Consider the following 16,779-nt stretch of genomic DNA (forward strand, 5'->3'; position numbering starts at 1 on the left):
GTTGGCTGGCAAGCCAGACTTGGACTGAGAGTGCAGATCTCAGGAAGGTACCCCTAAAAGGGCGCAGTGCACAGTCTGAGGGGAGATGCCATTTTGCCCCACTGCTGCATTTGGGCACCAGGATGGGTATGTGTGTGTGTGTGTGTGGAGTTCAATTAACATATCCACAGTGTCACTTCAGGCAATGCAGAGAACATTCTATTTTCTAGCTTTATTTTTTCACTATTTCTTTGTGCATCTTCCTTCATCTGTATTGATCTATTTTGCATGGAGGCAATAGAGATGAAATTTTTAAAAAGAAATCTGACTGTGAACTCTTATTTTTGACTGCTACTCTAGAACAAATTATGGAAAGAACCTGTTCTGCTTCTGGCCCAAAGGAGCCAAATTTTAAGTTACCTGCTGCAAGGCAAGACTATTCATTTATTAGCATGTTTCTTTCTCTCTTGCAAGGGGTGGCTAGAGCAAGGGGCAAATCCATTGTCTAAAAAAGGCTAAACAACAGACATCCTGCTAGGTTAGGATTAAGTTAAGTAGGTCTTTCTGAGCATCATAAGAGCAGGGCAACTACTTTCTGGGAGCTTGCAAGTTGCAATGGTTAGCTGGGACAGCAGACTTGCTGTACAGGACAGGAGGCTCTATTTAGCTGGCGTATCAGCTGTCTTCCCTGGATTTATCAAATACCCTTTGAAATCAAAAGGCTTTAGCTGATGTGCAGATAAGCCAAGTTGCATGCAAAAAGGCTCTAAAGCAGGGATAGTCAACTTGTGGTCCTCTAGCATTTGGTGGAAGGGGCTCATGGGAATTGTAGTCCATGGACATCTGGAGGACCACAGGTTGACTACCTCTGCTCTAGAACCATTCTGAGCTTGTGGAAAATACCTTCTCCGTTCCAAGTAAGGTGGGGAAAAGCTCAAGAACTCAGTCTCCACAAAGGAAATGACAGCTCTTGCATCAGGAAAAGCCAGAGAAAGATTCAAAAGCTCGACATATTTCTTCAAGAACATTAGTCTGCTATTCTTTCCTTATGGGCTCGAGCCTATTCATCCATTAATGCAACTTCAGGAGTGTGGATTTTGAGAGAAGGTGATGAATGCTACTTCAAAATGGCTACCGCAAAGCTAAAGCCAATCAAAATAATAGCCATAAGTGACAGGGGAAATAATAATAGCCATAAGTGACACAGAAATGCTGGGAAATTCCATGGGAAGTGTCATCCTGGGCGCTTCTAAAGCACCTGCACCACAGAGGTGGCGAAAAGGGGATGTTTCAAGGTTTCCAAGCCCAGGTGCATCGGAAGGCCGTGCCTGTTACCAGGCACCTGTGATGCACTTGCCTGGGATGAGCTGAATGTTTCCTAGTCTGCTAAAAGGGAGGGTCCGGAAGCTCTGACCTATTAGGGGTGGGAGTTCCTGTTCCACTCAAGGCCTTTGGCTTCTCTCCAAAACCCAAGTTCATATTCTGTGGGCTTCAAATAGTTTGTTAATGTTAATAATTTCATGACTGGGTTCTTTGGCGAGGTGGCACATCAATGTTCAAAACAAATTAGGAAGGCAATGCCCAGGAATACATTGGTGGGCATCACTGTACCCTCAGGGTGCCATTTTTATTGTTCTTTTTAAAAAGCCGATAAGATTGCAGTGCAAGCATAGGAAGAAGAGCCTTTGTTTTGTACCCTGCTTTCTACTAACCAAAGAAGTCTCAACCACCTTCCCTTCCTATCCCCACAAGGTGCACTGTGAGGTAGGTGAGGCTGAGAGACCTCTGAGAGAACTGGCTGCTGTGGAGGAATGGGGACTATGGTTTTCCATAGAGGCCACCACTCTTAACCACTTCACCAAGCTGGCACTCACAAGCTGAAGTGAAGGAGTCTTATGTTTACATTTAAATACAAATAAGAGTATTTAAGGTCTTCAGAATTTTGCAAGGGTCTGAAGAGTCTTGGGGAATATTAGTGTTGGGTGGCATCCAGCTAGTTAAGCACTTTCGAGTCCCCATTGATGGAAGAAGTAAGCTGTGCTGTGGCTGACACTGAAATCACTGAGGCCAAACACTTAATTTTGGTCAATTGCAGTCATCATTCCCAGATGGTTAGAGCTTAATTTTATTCAGAAGATATTTAGGTGTATTATCTGTGCACAAAAGTAACACAGTGACAAGTCACTCATTTCACAGCTGATTTACTGAAAAGCAGAGTTTTTCGGGTTTAGTGAAAAACCAAAATTAATGAGTTTGTGATGAGTGTGTCCGAAAACTCATTTCAGTTCTTGCTTTGAGAAGTCTGAGGACGCTAGGCCAAGGTGGACGCACAAGGCTGTGGTGTGCAGCTGCATTATCCTGGGGAACTATCATTTATGTGTGTTCATTCCAGAGGGATAGCTGTGTTAGCCTCAGTTCCCCCAGCATATTAGTCAAATGCAAGTATTAGCTTACGTTCCCTTAGGCTAGGGTTAGCAGTCAGAGCTGACTCCATGAAAGGCAGTGCTCATTCATTAGGAAGGCCCATGTAACAGGCATAGACTTCATAAATATGAAGCAAGCTTTGCCTCTTTGCAAGTTTATCTTGAGGGGTGGGGGGAATAGTATTTAAAATGTCTCTGCACTCCCATATCATTCTTATTTATTCATACCATGCCCTTCTCCCTAGTGGGGATCCAAAGCAACTCATATCCTTCTCTTCTCCATTTTATCCTCACGGCAACTCTATAAGGTAGGGTTGTCCTACAGTAGCAAGCTTCCATGGCAGTATGGGGATTGAATTCTGGGTCCTCCAGAGCCTGGTTTGACACTCTAGATAGAATGCTAACAGCAGGCTGACTCTTGTAATTCATGTAACCACGTTGACTTTTTACTGTGCACAGCTGGCTTTTTTATCTCCATAAGCCAAAGTATGCAGATCACTTTGCATTTTCCCAAAATGGTGGGAACCCAATTCTGCCCCTTGCAGGAACAAGCAGCTCTGGAATACAATAGATGGTTCCAGTGAATCAGAGTGGAAGTAAGATTTCTTCCTCCGTGTGTCAAATTGTGCCTGCTTGTCCAGCTGCCCCTGATGCATTTACTGAGTAAATACTGTATTAGTATGCAAAAGGAGAAGTGGTCCTAATGTCACATATATGTGACTTATTTGTTATTAATTACTGATACATTCATGTCTAGCTACTGCTTCTACAATTTGCTGTAATGAATCGCAAGAATCCCCGACCAGTTCAGCCCGGAAAGCAAGGCCTGCATTCGATTCTGAGACAGAGGAAGCAGGGCCACTCCAGGAGGAAGCAGACGCACTTTGCACATGCCCATGGCATCCTTGCCTGCATTGCTCCTTCAAACGCGCGCCAAGCCAAGCCCGGTTTTGCCACTCAGGGTCGAAAGGGAAAGGCCCCGAAGGTTCCCTCTCCACAAGTGGTCCCACCGAGGGCAGCCGGCGGGAGAGTCGCTGCTGGGCGCTCTCCGCACCGCAGCAGGCGGTTGGCGCCGGGCCCGTCGAGTCGGGCCGGTCGCGGGGCGCCACGAGGGCCTCCTGAGGCTGGCCGGCGAGTTGGCCGGCTGGCTGCGCCCCCCCGGCCCAGCAGCAGGGGGAGCAGTGGCGGGCGGGCGGGCGGCGCGACGGGGCTCGGGGAAGATGGCGGCCGCGGCTCAGGCGCTGAGCTGCTCGGGCTTGCTGCTGGCCGCCGCCGCCCTGGCTCTGCTGGCCGTGGCCATCGGCACCGACTCGTGGTACGAGACTGACGCGCGGCGGCACCGCGAGCGCTGCCGGGGCTTCGGCCACAAGCGCAACGCCAACAACGACCCGCCGGGCTCCATGTCGGCGCCCAGCCCGCACCTGCCGCTGCGCGCCCGCCAGCCGCGGGCCCTCGTGCCCGGCCGCAGCCCCCGGCCCGCCGCGCCCCCCGCCGCGCCCGCCGCCCTCGCCCTGGAGTCGCACTGCGGCCGCCGCTTCAACTCCACCGTCTCCGGCCTCTGGCGCCGCTGCCACCGCGCCGGCTTCGAGCCCGACAGCGACGAGCTCATCCGGAAAGGTGCGCGGGGAGGGAGGCGGGGAGGGAGGGAGGGATCTGGCGCCCCCTGGGCGGGCGGCGCGCGCGGAGGCGCCTCTGTCCAGGGTGCTGAACCCGCAGGGCCCCTTCCCCACCCTCCGCCTGCCCGTGCCGCTGGGAGACCAGGTCGTTCCCTTCTGGGCTCTCGTTCCCCGTTTGCCCTCCCCGAGGGAAGCACGGGCAGCGCAGGCCCTTGAGGCCTTTCTCATCGGGGCTCAACAGGAGCTTTTCAGAAGGAAATCATTTGTAAAATGGTGCTTCTCCCGGGTCCCCCGGGCTCTCTGGCATCTCGATTCTCTAGGGTTGAGAGCCAACTCATGGGAACAACCCCAATTATCCTCTTTCTGCATCCCCATGATTAGCGTAGGACCAGCCAGCTGACAGAAAATGCAGCTGGCAAGGATTTCCATGATTGCAGAAGCTGCTTGACATGTCTCTTCATGTGGGTGTGTTCTTCTGAATGCACAAGGATAGAGCCGCTCATATGCGGACTGGATGAAGTTGAATGCATTCTCTTAAAGAAAAACATTCTCTGAGACGTAGTCAAAATATGCTAAGGCCTCTGCTGGTCTCTTGCTTTGCTCTTGTGGCTGGTGGGTACAGTTTGTGTGATGGTGGGCATGGGCTGCACTGTGTGCTCAGTGAGCACCTTAGGCTTGGATTAGCTATTGTCATAAATGAAAACTTGTTTGGATTTTCTAGCACCTACACTTTGAGCATTACACATTATAGTCCCAAAATGGAAATGCTGACATGTCTTCAGTGACATTGTGTATTTATGACAAGCCTGGTTGACCACGATGGATGACACAACTGCCATTTGGAGAATGTTCTGCTCTACTGTAGGTCATTATGAGGGTACTTCTCCTGATGCTTCATCTAAACTTTTGTGTATGGCTGATATCTGCTGTGCCACCTTCTGGCATGAAGTGCTAGCCTTCCAGATATGTGTTCAGGAGCTAATAATAGAAAACATGTTAGTTGTGCTACTGAGATTAGACATCTGTTGTCTTCATTATACCACAAACCAAATGCTAGAAGTGTAAAACTTATTTTATTGGACCTGAGGTTCAGATCATTCCTGGAGGATCTTCTTTACCCGTAACAGTAGTTCAAAGTGAAACAGTGGTCCCAATAACAATGAGTTGTATAATATTCTAATGTAGATCACAGGAGGAAGTTAGGCATTCTCTTCTCTATTTTATCTACAACAACCCTGTAAGGAATCTTAGGCTGAGAGTAGATCATTCAGTAAGCTTCTGTAGAAGAGTGGAGAGTCATATTGGGGTCTCCCAGTTTCCAGTTGGACACTCTTAACCACTACACAACACTGGCCCTCATATATGGGCATCTGGATGATAAATTAGCTCTAGAAACTAGTTCCATTGTTTTCTTTTACTGTATTTTGTATTTTCTCACTAGATAGTGGATATTCTGTTTCTACCTCTGCATCATTTGTAAGCTATAGCTGTGGCTCCTCTTTATAGAATCCATTTCAAAATAATCAGCTGCCTTTTGCATTTAATCCAGTAGGATGCATTTTCTACTCTTCAGTGTTTCCATGTTGATTTTATTCCATTAAAGGGCATGTCATTTATTCATTTTATTAATTGGTACTGCATAATGTTATTTTCAATTTCTGTGGTTCTCCCTCCTCCCCTTAGGCCAAAAGCTCTCTGGTCTCATTGATATTACTAAATGGATTTAAAGTATAATATTTTCAATCTAAGCATGGCTTTCAGGATGCTTCTCCCCACCCCCACTTTTGAGGCTTTGCTAAAGGTTCATTTCTGCAGAAAAGCAGAACCACAATCCAGGGCAGAGTTAGGTGGTCATCAAACAAATAGGCTTTATTGTGTCCCAAACTCTACTAGGGCTCATTTTTATCACACACTGGAGGGTGGGCTACCAGTGCAGGGTAGAGTTGCTCCTGCCACATTAGTTTCAGAATTCATCAACCTGCCATAATCACGCCTTCCAATACAGGGATACATTTGAACATCAGGCAGATATCTCGCTCATTCATTCTAGATTCTTTAGTTCAGTTTTCCCAAATTTTCTCTGCATTCTGTTCCCCTATTATTTTAAAAATAAACAAGTTAAAGTTTGTGTGTGTGTGTGTTCTTCTCAGTTTGACAAATGTCTAACAGTTCAGGCACATACTTTTTCAGAATTAAATGCAGATGGACATTTAGATCTTTTTAAAAAGCTTTGGTTTTAGACTATATAAAAGTAAGAACATTCCCTTAGAGGATCCTGTGCATTGCTCCTCCGAGAACATGTAATTTTGCTGGTACTCTTCCATCATGAGTGACTGACTGATTGCAACTGGTTGGGAAAAGGCAAAAGATGTAGTGGATAGAGCCTCTGTGGATGGTTCTTTATTTTGTGACCCACAAGCATGCCCTCCTCCTTGATGTTCAGAATTGTCCCTGGGCTAGCCCTGGGAATTTGGGCCCTATTCCTTTGATTCTGTTGCATACCACTTAGATACCTTTTTAGAAGCTGTATACATAGTCACTGTAGATTCAGCCATATTTGTATGCTGCTCCTATTATAAAATAATGCATCAGGTATACACACACACATACATATATAGGTAAAGGTATCCCCTGTGCAAGCATTGAGTCATGTCTGACCCTTAGGGTGACGCGCTCTAGCGTTTTCTTAGCAGACTCAATGCTAAGACTCAATGCCAATGGGTGGTTTGCCATTCCCTTCCTCAGTCATTACTGTTTTACCCCCCAGCAAGCTGGGTACTCATTTTACAGACCTCGGAAGGATGGAAGGCTGAGTCAACCTTGAGCCGGCTGCTGGGATTGAACTCCCAGCCTCATGGTCAGAGCTTCAGACAGCAAACAACATATATATGTCATGTCTGACCCATCGCGACCCCATGGACAATGATCCTCCAGGCCTTCCTGTCCTCTACCATTCCCCGGAGTACATTTAAGTTTGCACCTACTGCTTCAGTGACTCCATCCAGCCACCTCATTCTCTGTCGTCCCCTTCTTCTTTTGCCCTTGATCGCTCCCAGCATTAGGCTCTTCTCCAGGGAGTCCTTCCTTCTCATGAGGTGGCCAAAGTATTTGAGTTTCATCTTCAGGATCTGGCCTTCTAAGGAGCAATCAGGGCTGATCTCCTCTAGGACTGACCAGTTTGTTTGCCTTGCAAGGTACTCTAATTCTGATTCTTGCAGTCCAAGGGACTCGCAAGAGACTTCTCCAGCACCAGAGTTCAAAAGCCTCAATTCTTTGACGCTCGGCCTTCCTTATGGTCCAACTTTCACAGCCATACATTTCAACTGGGAAGACCATAGCCTTGACTAAACGCACTTTTGTTGGCAGGGTGATGTCTCTGCTTTTTAGGATGCTGTCTAGATTTGCCATAGCTTTTCTCCCCAGGAGCAAGTGTCTTTTAATTTCTTTGCTGCAGTCCCGATCTGCAGTGGTTTTGGAGCCCAGGAATATAAAATCTGTCGCTACCTCCATTTCTTCTCCATCTATTTGCCAGGATACATATATGTGTGTAATATTTAATTATTATATATATAAACCGGGAAACATCATTTTCCTCACTAATTTTCATCAAGTCTTCAAAACTGAGATGAGTCTTTTAATATAACATTCAGAAAGTAAAGAGAGGTCTATAATAGGAAAATGGAGTTGGATTAGAAAGGCCCAATTGGAATTTGTACTGTTAGTATTAAAATAAATTAATATAAGAAGCTGTTCTTCCCTAGTCTTCTGAAAATGATGGTGGTGCATGGAAAACAATGATAGTATTTGGCTTGGTAAGTGGTTGGAAAAACTGATGATAATATAATTGGAAGAATGTCTGAAAATATATAAAACTGCTTTATGCTGAATCAGTCAGTCAGGGTCAGTATTGTCTACTGTGACAGGCAGCTGCACTCCAGGGTCTCAGAGGGAGGCCTTTCATATCACCTGATCTTTTCATCTGGAGATGCCGAGGATTGAATCTGGGATCTTCTGCATGCCAAGCAAATGCTCTGGCACTGAGCCATGACTCTTCCACTTGTGAGGCAGAGTTCTTGGAAGGAGGAGAGCTGCTAACGAGAGATGTCACATGGATTCAGTGAATAACTGGAATGTGCAGTGCACTGACATTATGACATTCACATTAAAATCATACCCTGCCCTCACTGCTGTTTGGTTCACTTACATTCTCTATCTCAAAATATCCCAGAAAAGTCCACAAGTGGACAGATTTAAATGGGATGACATCATGAAATATATTGTAGACAAAGTGTTCTTGAGATTAATAGATTGTTTGTGGCATCAGCTTTCCTGGCCAAGAACCTGCTTTATCACATGCCTCTTTATCAGACTGCACACAAGTTACACCATGTTAATGGTTATGAACGTTGATTCAAGAAACCCCAGCAGTGAAATCATGTTCGTTCAAATGCTTCTGTTCCATTTTTATTTTACCACATTTCTTTTTGGGTGAATTTCAAATTCCATTTAACCTGATTGCTTTTTTCCCCAGAATTCATGACGTATAGGCCATTATAACCAGAACCTTGGTTCTGGAAAATTATATATGTGATACAATGTTTTAAAAAGACAATGTTTTAAAATGTTTTAATGTTTTAGAAGGCTAAGACTTCTTCTGTATGGTGGGTTTGCTATGCCTCAGCTCTCAAATAAGAGCTGGGGTATCTGGAGCACCCACACAATGTTTCTCCTGCCATCACATTCTATGCTTTCCCAAATTCTGCTCTGACCTTTCTGGAAACATCAGAGTCAAATCAGATTTCCTCACATTGCAGACAGGAAGATCTGGCTTTCCAAACTGTCCCACCAACATCACTCACATTTCCCAACCAAGACCCATTTTTCCTGAAGCTTAAAAAAAATGGTAGGAATTCTTTTATATCACTTTAGTGATTAGTGATGATATATCTACTAACTATTTTTAAAATGCTGGCAGATTCCTCTGGTGGTGGAAGTGGGAGATGGAGACAGGAACGGCCCTTACATGAGCATGTTGTTATCCTTACAAACAACCCTGTAAGATAGGTTAGTATTGCATACTGAAGTTTGGTGGCAGGCCTTTGAGTGGCTTCTGTAATAAATACTAATAATTCCATAATAAAACATTGTTGGTCTTCAAGGTGCCAATGGACTCTACATTTGTTCTGCTGCTTCAGACCAACACAGCTTCCCACCTGAATCTCTCTTGTGTAAGACCACTTAGTGAATTCATGGCAAAAATGAGATTTTAACCAGTGGCCCAAAACAGAAGAGGTTGATCATGGTATAACACACAATCAATGGAAAACACCACTAAAGCTCAGCTTCATAGGATGTTTCCATTTCCATGTTGTGTTTTTCTCTCTTTCAGGAGTTATTCAGCGCTGCACAGCTGTGAAGTATCACTACACCTCATCTTCCCTGCCACGCAATTTACCTGTTAATATTACTAACACCATCCGGCAGGACGAGTGGCATGCCCTCCGTAAGTATCCACAGCTCTTATGAACAGCCTAGTATCGGTCTTGTCAGAGCCAAATAAAACATTCATGATAATCTCATGGTACAGCCCTCCTGTTCTTGTACTACTTACAATGTGAGTTTGGAAAACTGCACGTTTAAATGCTCTTTGCCATCAAAAATGCCATGCTACATAAAAGCTAGCACTTCATGAAGGTTCAAGTTGATCCTTCTCCCTGACATATGGGTTTTCCATGCAAAAGGTAAAGTAAAGGTAAAGGTATCCCCTGTGCAAGCACCGAGTCATGTCTGACCCTTGGAGTGACGCCCTCCAGCGTTTTCATGGCAGACTCAATACGGGGTGGTTTGCCAGTGCCTTCCCCAGTCATTACCCTTTACCCCCCAGCAAGCTGGGTACTCATTTTACCGACCTCGGAAGGATGGAAGGCTAACCTTGAGCCGGCTGCTGGGATTGAACTCCCAGCCTCATGGGCAAAGCTTTCAGACGGCTGCCTTACCACTCTGCGCCACAAGAGGCTCTTTCCATGCAAAAGGCCTTTCTAATTTGGAGAAGCATGCAAACATGCTCACTATGCACTTAGGACTATCCCAGATATCTTTTTAAAAATGCTAGAATCTCTCTGGCCAGCAATACACCATTATTTCCTTATTATTGTGTTCCTGACATTATTTCATTGTTCTCAAGATGGGGAACCCCTTACCTTGTACAATTCTATCATCTGATCTTATACTGGTTACTTACGGTAATACTTTTAACCATTGGCTACCCAAGTCTTTTTCTTCTGGGATGCAACAATTCCAGCTAAGCTCCACCAGCTCTAGCCCTGCACTTTCAATCCCTTTCCTTAGCTGTCATCTCCACTGTCTGTGCCACCTTTGTGGACCCCTTTCTGGATGCACTGAAGACAGGTGCCAATCTGTACTCTAGTTTTTACCAATAACAATATAACCCTAGAATAGATCAACAATATATGTAGACCAGTGGTCCCCAACCCCAGGTCCGGAGACCAGTGCCGGTTCGTACATCAGTTGGTACCGGGCCACGGCTGCTCCTCATCCTCCTCCTGCTGCTGCCTTGGGGGCTGCCCTGCCACTCTGCCACCAGCTCACCTTTGGTGCTCTCCAGCGGCTGCCATGGCTGGGGCTCCCCCTCGACATTATTATTTATTATTTTATTTATTTATTATTATATGGCAGTGCTCCCCAGCGGGCAGCGGGAAGTCAGGGGTGCCAGAGGGAAAGCAAGCGGAGCAGGGGCTCAGGCGGTGACGTCCCTCAGCAAAAGACTACCCCCCCCCCCAGGCCTCAGTAAAATTGTCAAGCGTTGACTGGTCCCCGGTGATAAAAAGTTTGGGGACCATTGATGTAGACCACATCATGGTTCTGGTTGTAAAACAACCTGATGCCCTGGACATGTACAGAGATTACCTATTCATAATCCTTTCTGGCAGTCAGCCGTAAACAAAATAAGGAAGGAAGGAAAGAAGGAAGGAAGTGCAATGCTGATCCAACACCACAAGTTTCCACAATCTGGCTCTAAGTAGTCATTTTAAGAACATAAGAAAAGTGTGCTGGATCAGACAAGTGGTCCATTAATCCAACATCCTGTTTCATGCAGCAGCCAACCAGTCGCTTTGAAAGACAACAGGGCATAGAGGCCAAGGCCCTCCCCTCTGACTGCCTCCCAGAACTGGTATCCAGAGACTTGCTGCCTCTGGATATGGAGGCTCCCATTGATGGGCCTCTCCCTCATGAATCTATCTACTGTATTTGCCGGCGTATAAGACGACTGGGCGTATAAGACGACCCCCCAACGTTTCCACTCAAAATATAGAGTTTGTTACATTGCATTATAGTACTATGGGCCACTATGGGCAGCTATGTCTATCCCAACTGAAGTGCACCCAGCATATAGGACGACCCCTCCACTTGGAGGCATGTTTTTCAGGGGGGAAAAGTAGTCTTATACGCCAGCAAATACTGTAACTCCCTTTCAAAGCTATCTATGCTTGTGGTCACCATTGTCTCACCCTGCAGCTAATTCCAGTGTTTAATTGCTCATTAGGTTTCCTTTTGTCTGTTCCAAATATATTCCTCAGCAATTTAATTGGGAAGTGACAAGGCTTGGAGTGAACTAACTCTGAGGCACATAAAGGGGTCCTGGTCCCTTTAGACGTCTTAATTCCAGCTATCTGGTGGTCCTGAAGAAATCCCAAATATTTTTGGTATTTTTCAGGCTGGGACATTTTGTTAGATGACAAGAAACAAAACAAAATTGGTATCTGGTTGAATTAATACCTGAAAAATACCGATAAAGTATTTTTCAGTTTTTTGGAGGGGTTCTGATTAGCTGAACGCACGCCCCTAGTGCTGGAGCTCTTGTTCTTAAATGTTTAAGATTTCACAGCTAAGAGCATTCAAGCTGAGAAGTTGCTTTTGCAAATGTAAGGTTCTGTCTCTGATTTCCTCTAGAGCCCCCAAGTTACTCTGCATGGTCTTTCTCCCTCTCTCTCTTTCTCTGTCCCCCTCCCTCCCCACCCCGTCTCCACCTTCTTTCCTCCCTGCACCACCAACCCCCCCAGATCTGCGGAGAATGACAGCTGGCTTCATTGGTATGGCCGTCTCCATCATCCTCTTTGGGTGGATCATTGGCATGCTGGGCTGCTGTAAACAGCATGAGCTCATGCAATATGTAGCCGGACTGCTCTTCCTTATGGGAGGTGAGAGTTCTTTTTTATTTTCTGAGCAAATGAAGGGCTTGGGGGGATTTGGTGTAGTGCCTGAGAGGCAATGAATCAAAGCAACACTGGTTTCACTGCTTTCCTTATTGATGGAGGTGCAGATCACTAGAGTAGCCCAGGTGGCATTTTTCCAGGTTAGGCTACTAGCGCCCTAAATGTACCCGGAGCGCCAGGCCACAGTGATCCATGCGGCGGCCACCTCCAGAATTGATTTCTGTAACTTGCTCTATGCAGGCCTTCCTTTGTCTTTGACCCAGAAATTACAGTTGATATAAAATGTGGCTGTTAAGGTCCTCACAAGATCATCTTGGGGGACCCATACCCAGCCTGTGCTGAGGCAGCTGCATTGGTTACCAATTGTTTACCAGATCAACTTTGAGGTTTTGGTACTTACCTTCAAGGCCTGGGCCCCACACATATGAGGAACCACTTATTTCCTTATGCTAAGGTGACCAGATTTTAACACTGGTAAAACGGGACACCATTGACCGGGGAGGGGGGGGGGTTCTTGATTAAAAATTTGGTCTATATGGAGCAACAAAAAGTATAATAGAATGCATAGAACGCAAAAACAGTATTGTAATTTATATTTTTAAAATTTCAACATAAGTACAATTTGCCAGGTACTCCCAGATGTCCCTCCAAAAGTGGGACAATCTGGTCACCTTACCTTATGCCCCTTGCAGGGCTCTTCTCTCTGTGGGTTTAAATCTGTTCGTGGTCCCTGTGAGGTACACCTGGCTTCAACCAGGGCCAGGACCCTTGCAGTCCTGGCCCCAGCCTGGTGGAATGAGCTCCTGGAAGAGCTGAAGGCCCTGGCAGACCTATCACAGTTCTGCAGGGCCTGCAAAACAGAGCTCTTCCACCAGGCATTTGGTTGAAGCCAAGCTGAGTAAGATCGGGCTTGAGGCCCCTAAACTCTGGACATCTAGGCAGGGTACCTCTCCTGAGGGCGTGTGGGTGTGCTGTTATCGGGCACGGACAGGTGGGGCTGGGGGGATGAGATAGGATTTTGCCGCTGTTTTATTTGGTTTTATTGAATTTTATTGTAAACCGCCATGAGCTGGCAGGGTCCAGGAGTGGAAGTCAACAAATCTAAATAAATACAAGCAAACATGACACCACACAAGCTAGATCAATTGTAGTTTAAAACAGGAGTAGTCAACCTGTGGTCCTCCAAATGTTCATGGACTACAATTCCCATAAGCCCCTGCCAGCGTTTGTTGCCAGGGGCTCATGGGAATTGTGGCCCATGAACATCTGGAGGACCACAGGTTGACTACCCCTGTTTTAAGAGAGCCAGTTTGGTGTAGTGGTTAGGAGTGCGGACTTCTAAGCTGGCATGCCGGGTTCGATTCTGCACTCCCCCACATGCAACCAGCTGGGTGACCTTGGGCTCGCCACGGCACTGATATAGCTGTTCTGACCGGGCAGTGATATCAGGGCTCTCTCAGTCTCACCTACCTCACAGGGTGGCTGTTGTGGGGAGAGGAATGGGAAGGCGACTGTAAGCCGCTTTGAGCCTCCTTCGGGTAGGGAAAAGCGGCATATAAGAACCAACTCTTCTTCTTCTTCTTAAAATACTTGGGGTTACTTTCAGATGAGGAAAAGGAGAAAGATAAAATGGGGCTGTGCCAGGAACTGGCCAAGCTATGCTACTAACTGTGCTCTGCACAACCAGAGGGGTGCTGCAAGCTATTCCAATCAAGGCTGCTACAGAGACGGGTATGGTTAAGAGATGAGATTCCACTGTAGATATGGGATCTTAGGCTCTGTAGGAGCATTCCTGCTAAAGCATATCTATTTGATTGCATTTTTATCCTACTTTTCAGTCCCCCAAATTGGGTTCCAAATTAATTTACAGTTGACGACTAGTTTGAAGCTCCGTTAAAATGCTTGGTTGGCCCAAGTACCTTGGGAGGGGTGCCCATTTGCTCATTCTACTGTTTTCCACCACGGCAGTGGGTAGCTGGGAAGATAATCCTCAAAGCTGGATCCAGGCATGATGAAGCAGTGCAGTTCCTCTACTTTCAACAGGGGTTGTTATAGCTGTGGTTTTGACATCGACGAGGCTAGTTCACGCAAGGAACATTCATTGCTGTCTGATGACTACAGGAACGGGTTGGCAGTTGCTTAGGATTCATTAATTAACCATAAAAAGACTGACATCTTCTTGTGGCACTGGCTACGGAAGGGTAGGAGTTCAAACAGTAACGACAGTAATGTTTAAAAGACATTTATGGTCTTTAATACTAAAGATAGAAGGGTAAGGGCACTTCTGCTGGCCTAGATTAACAAGTGATTCCCTAGTACCACATTCCCATCATGTAAAGTGAGGTATTTGAATATAACACTAAGGAAGCATTGGGAACCCCCCCCCCCGGGAAAACGTACACTGGGGTGATGAGAAACGCCATTTCTCTTGATCTGCTAGTGTTGCTTACTCGTTTCCTCTTCCGCAGGTACATGTTGCATCATCTCCCTTTGCACATGTGTGGCCGGAATAAACTTTGAGCTGTCTCGTTACCCCCGCTACGTCTATGGGCTTCCTGAAGACATCAGTCATGGCTATGGCTGGTCCATGTTCTGTGCCTGGGGAGGCCTGGGACTAACACTTTTGGCTGGATTCCTATGCACACTAGCCCCTTCCCTCAACACTCCTCAGACTGTTGTACAGAAACCCAGACAGGAAAATGGTGCAGTGTGATAACCACAGCAAGAAGAGCACAAGAGACTCTAGCAAGCACAGTCCAGCTCCAGCAGGAGGGTGCTGCCAACGCAGGGTGGGCATCGGAGAATCACAAAGGGCGGTAGCCTCTGCGGAGCCATCCAAGGGATTAAGATCGCTTTGACAAAGGCCTGCAGGAACATTGCTCTTGGATTCTTCAGCCTGCCTCTGTCTATAATACAACCATCCTGGCCAGGGTCGTTTCTTGTTCCTGGCTTGCCTAAAGAAAAGTTTTCTGTTCAATTGGGTGTGATGCTGTAAGGGTCTCTGTACTGTTATGTTGAATCAGATTTCTGCCAGAAGCAGAAGCCACTGTGAATTCCCTTTGGTATCCCTTGACATTGAAGAACTCCATTTCTGATGGAATTCTGAGTTCCAGTCAGAGGCGAAGGACAAGGGGAAATCCACCCAGCCTCAGTATTGATTCTCCTCTACAGCACACGCATATTGCTGTAACAGGTGTAGCACTGACTACTGCGTCAAATCAGCTTCCAACACCAGCTTCTTTGGAGAGGGGCTTTTAGCCATCCAGACAGGGAGGGTGGAAAGGCCCTCTTCTGGACTATGCAGTGTCTGCAACTTGGCAGTTCTGGAAGCCAAGGACCTGTGACAGAAGTTGTTCGTAAAATAACTTGTACAACCATGCGCTGACAAGCTGGGGAAAAGTGCATTTAGGCTTTAGGGTGCTTGAGGAATTCTTCCACAAGAGGACAGGAAGCTGGGACTCAATTCATAGACTTCTATGGGCATGTGTGAAACTAAGTCAAGGCACTTGCTTGTGAAATTCATGCTTTACAGGAGCAAGCAAAGTAGATAAAATTGAATCAGCCCAGCAAATGAACCAGGACGACTGTCCTACACATGATGCAGTCATTGCGACTACCGTGGCAGCCAATGGAACTTTTGCCAACCCTTCAGACTGAATGTGGAAAGTACAAATTGATTCACGATTATTATTTTTGGACGGCGAGTATTCGAGATGAGCACAGAAATGGAACAACTTAAGAGCCCCTCAGTGATAACTTCTCGCAACACAGAGAAAAGGAAGCTCGCTCTGTGCTGAAAAGACAAGAACTGGGCCAACTCAGGAACAACAATGGTGCTGGGGCAGGAGAGGAGCACAAGCCTGGCCTCACCGAGATGTGCTCTTTTACTGTCTCCCCAAAAGACTGCACAGGAGCCTTTTTTTTTAGAGAGCTGTTTACATTGTATTTTTAAGTGGCATGTAATTAATTACTCAGTGCTGAAATCATTGTATTCATGGAAAGTGTGATTTTTTTTAATGGAAGGTGTAAGTCTCAACAGGCATTAAATTAAAAGGCTTGAGTACACCGAGCAGATGGAAGTTCTGTTCTACAGATACAGCAGGTTGTGCTCTTACCCCCTAAGCACATGGCCTCTGGCACTGATGGGGAACGGCCACATTTTTCTCCATGCAGCCACACTAGCGATGGCTTTCAGACGCTAGTCTCCTCTTCATTTCCCAGCGATTAAGCTGCGTGTTATTATGGAGCCAGTCTTATTTCAAAGTGCCAGTGGTCAAAGCAGATACATGGTATACCATGTGCTGGGGCATGACACCCTAGGTGAATTCAGTACATTTAGCTCTTTGGAGAATACAGTGGCAGAATGTAGGGCGCAGTGTTCAAAAAGGTAGAGGGTTCAGGTGGGATATTCATTAGCCTCACACACAGCTTACCAAGTCCCTGGCCTTCTTTTTGGCCACAGCAGCATTTTACCCGTGACATGGGCTATGCACCATACATTCCTTGGGACATCATCCAGTAGAGCGC

General features: G+C 46.3%; 1 protein-coding gene across 2 annotated transcripts; it reads left to right on the forward strand.

Annotated features, from left to right (window-relative positions):
* Positions 1 to 967: 967 nt before the first annotated feature.
* On the forward strand, positions 968 to 16,725 carry LOC143830243 (transmembrane protein 178B-like). 2 transcript variants are annotated; one of them, XM_077322462.1, is made up of 4 exons: positions 972 to 4,019; positions 9,408 to 9,521; positions 12,100 to 12,237; positions 14,721 to 16,725. In XM_077322462.1, the coding sequence occupies exons 1-4, from the start codon at positions 3,293 to 3,295 to the stop codon at positions 14,963 to 14,965; spliced, it is 1,224 nt and encodes a 407-aa protein (XP_077178577.1). In that variant the 5' UTR covers positions 972 to 3,292; the 3' UTR covers positions 14,966 to 16,725. The 2 variants fall into 2 exon arrangements, with proteins under 2 accessions (XP_077178578.1, XP_077178577.1); XM_077322463.1 differs by lacking the exon at positions 12,100 to 12,237 and having other exon boundaries at positions 968 to 4,019.
* The last annotated feature ends 54 nt before the right edge of the window (positions 16,726 to 16,779 follow it).

The sequence above is a fragment of the Paroedura picta genome, chromosome 2 (assembly GCF_049243985.1).
Source record: "Paroedura picta isolate Pp20150507F chromosome 2, Ppicta_v3.0, whole genome shotgun sequence".
Classification (NCBI taxonomy): domain Eukaryota; kingdom Metazoa; phylum Chordata; class Lepidosauria; order Squamata; family Gekkonidae; genus Paroedura; species Paroedura picta.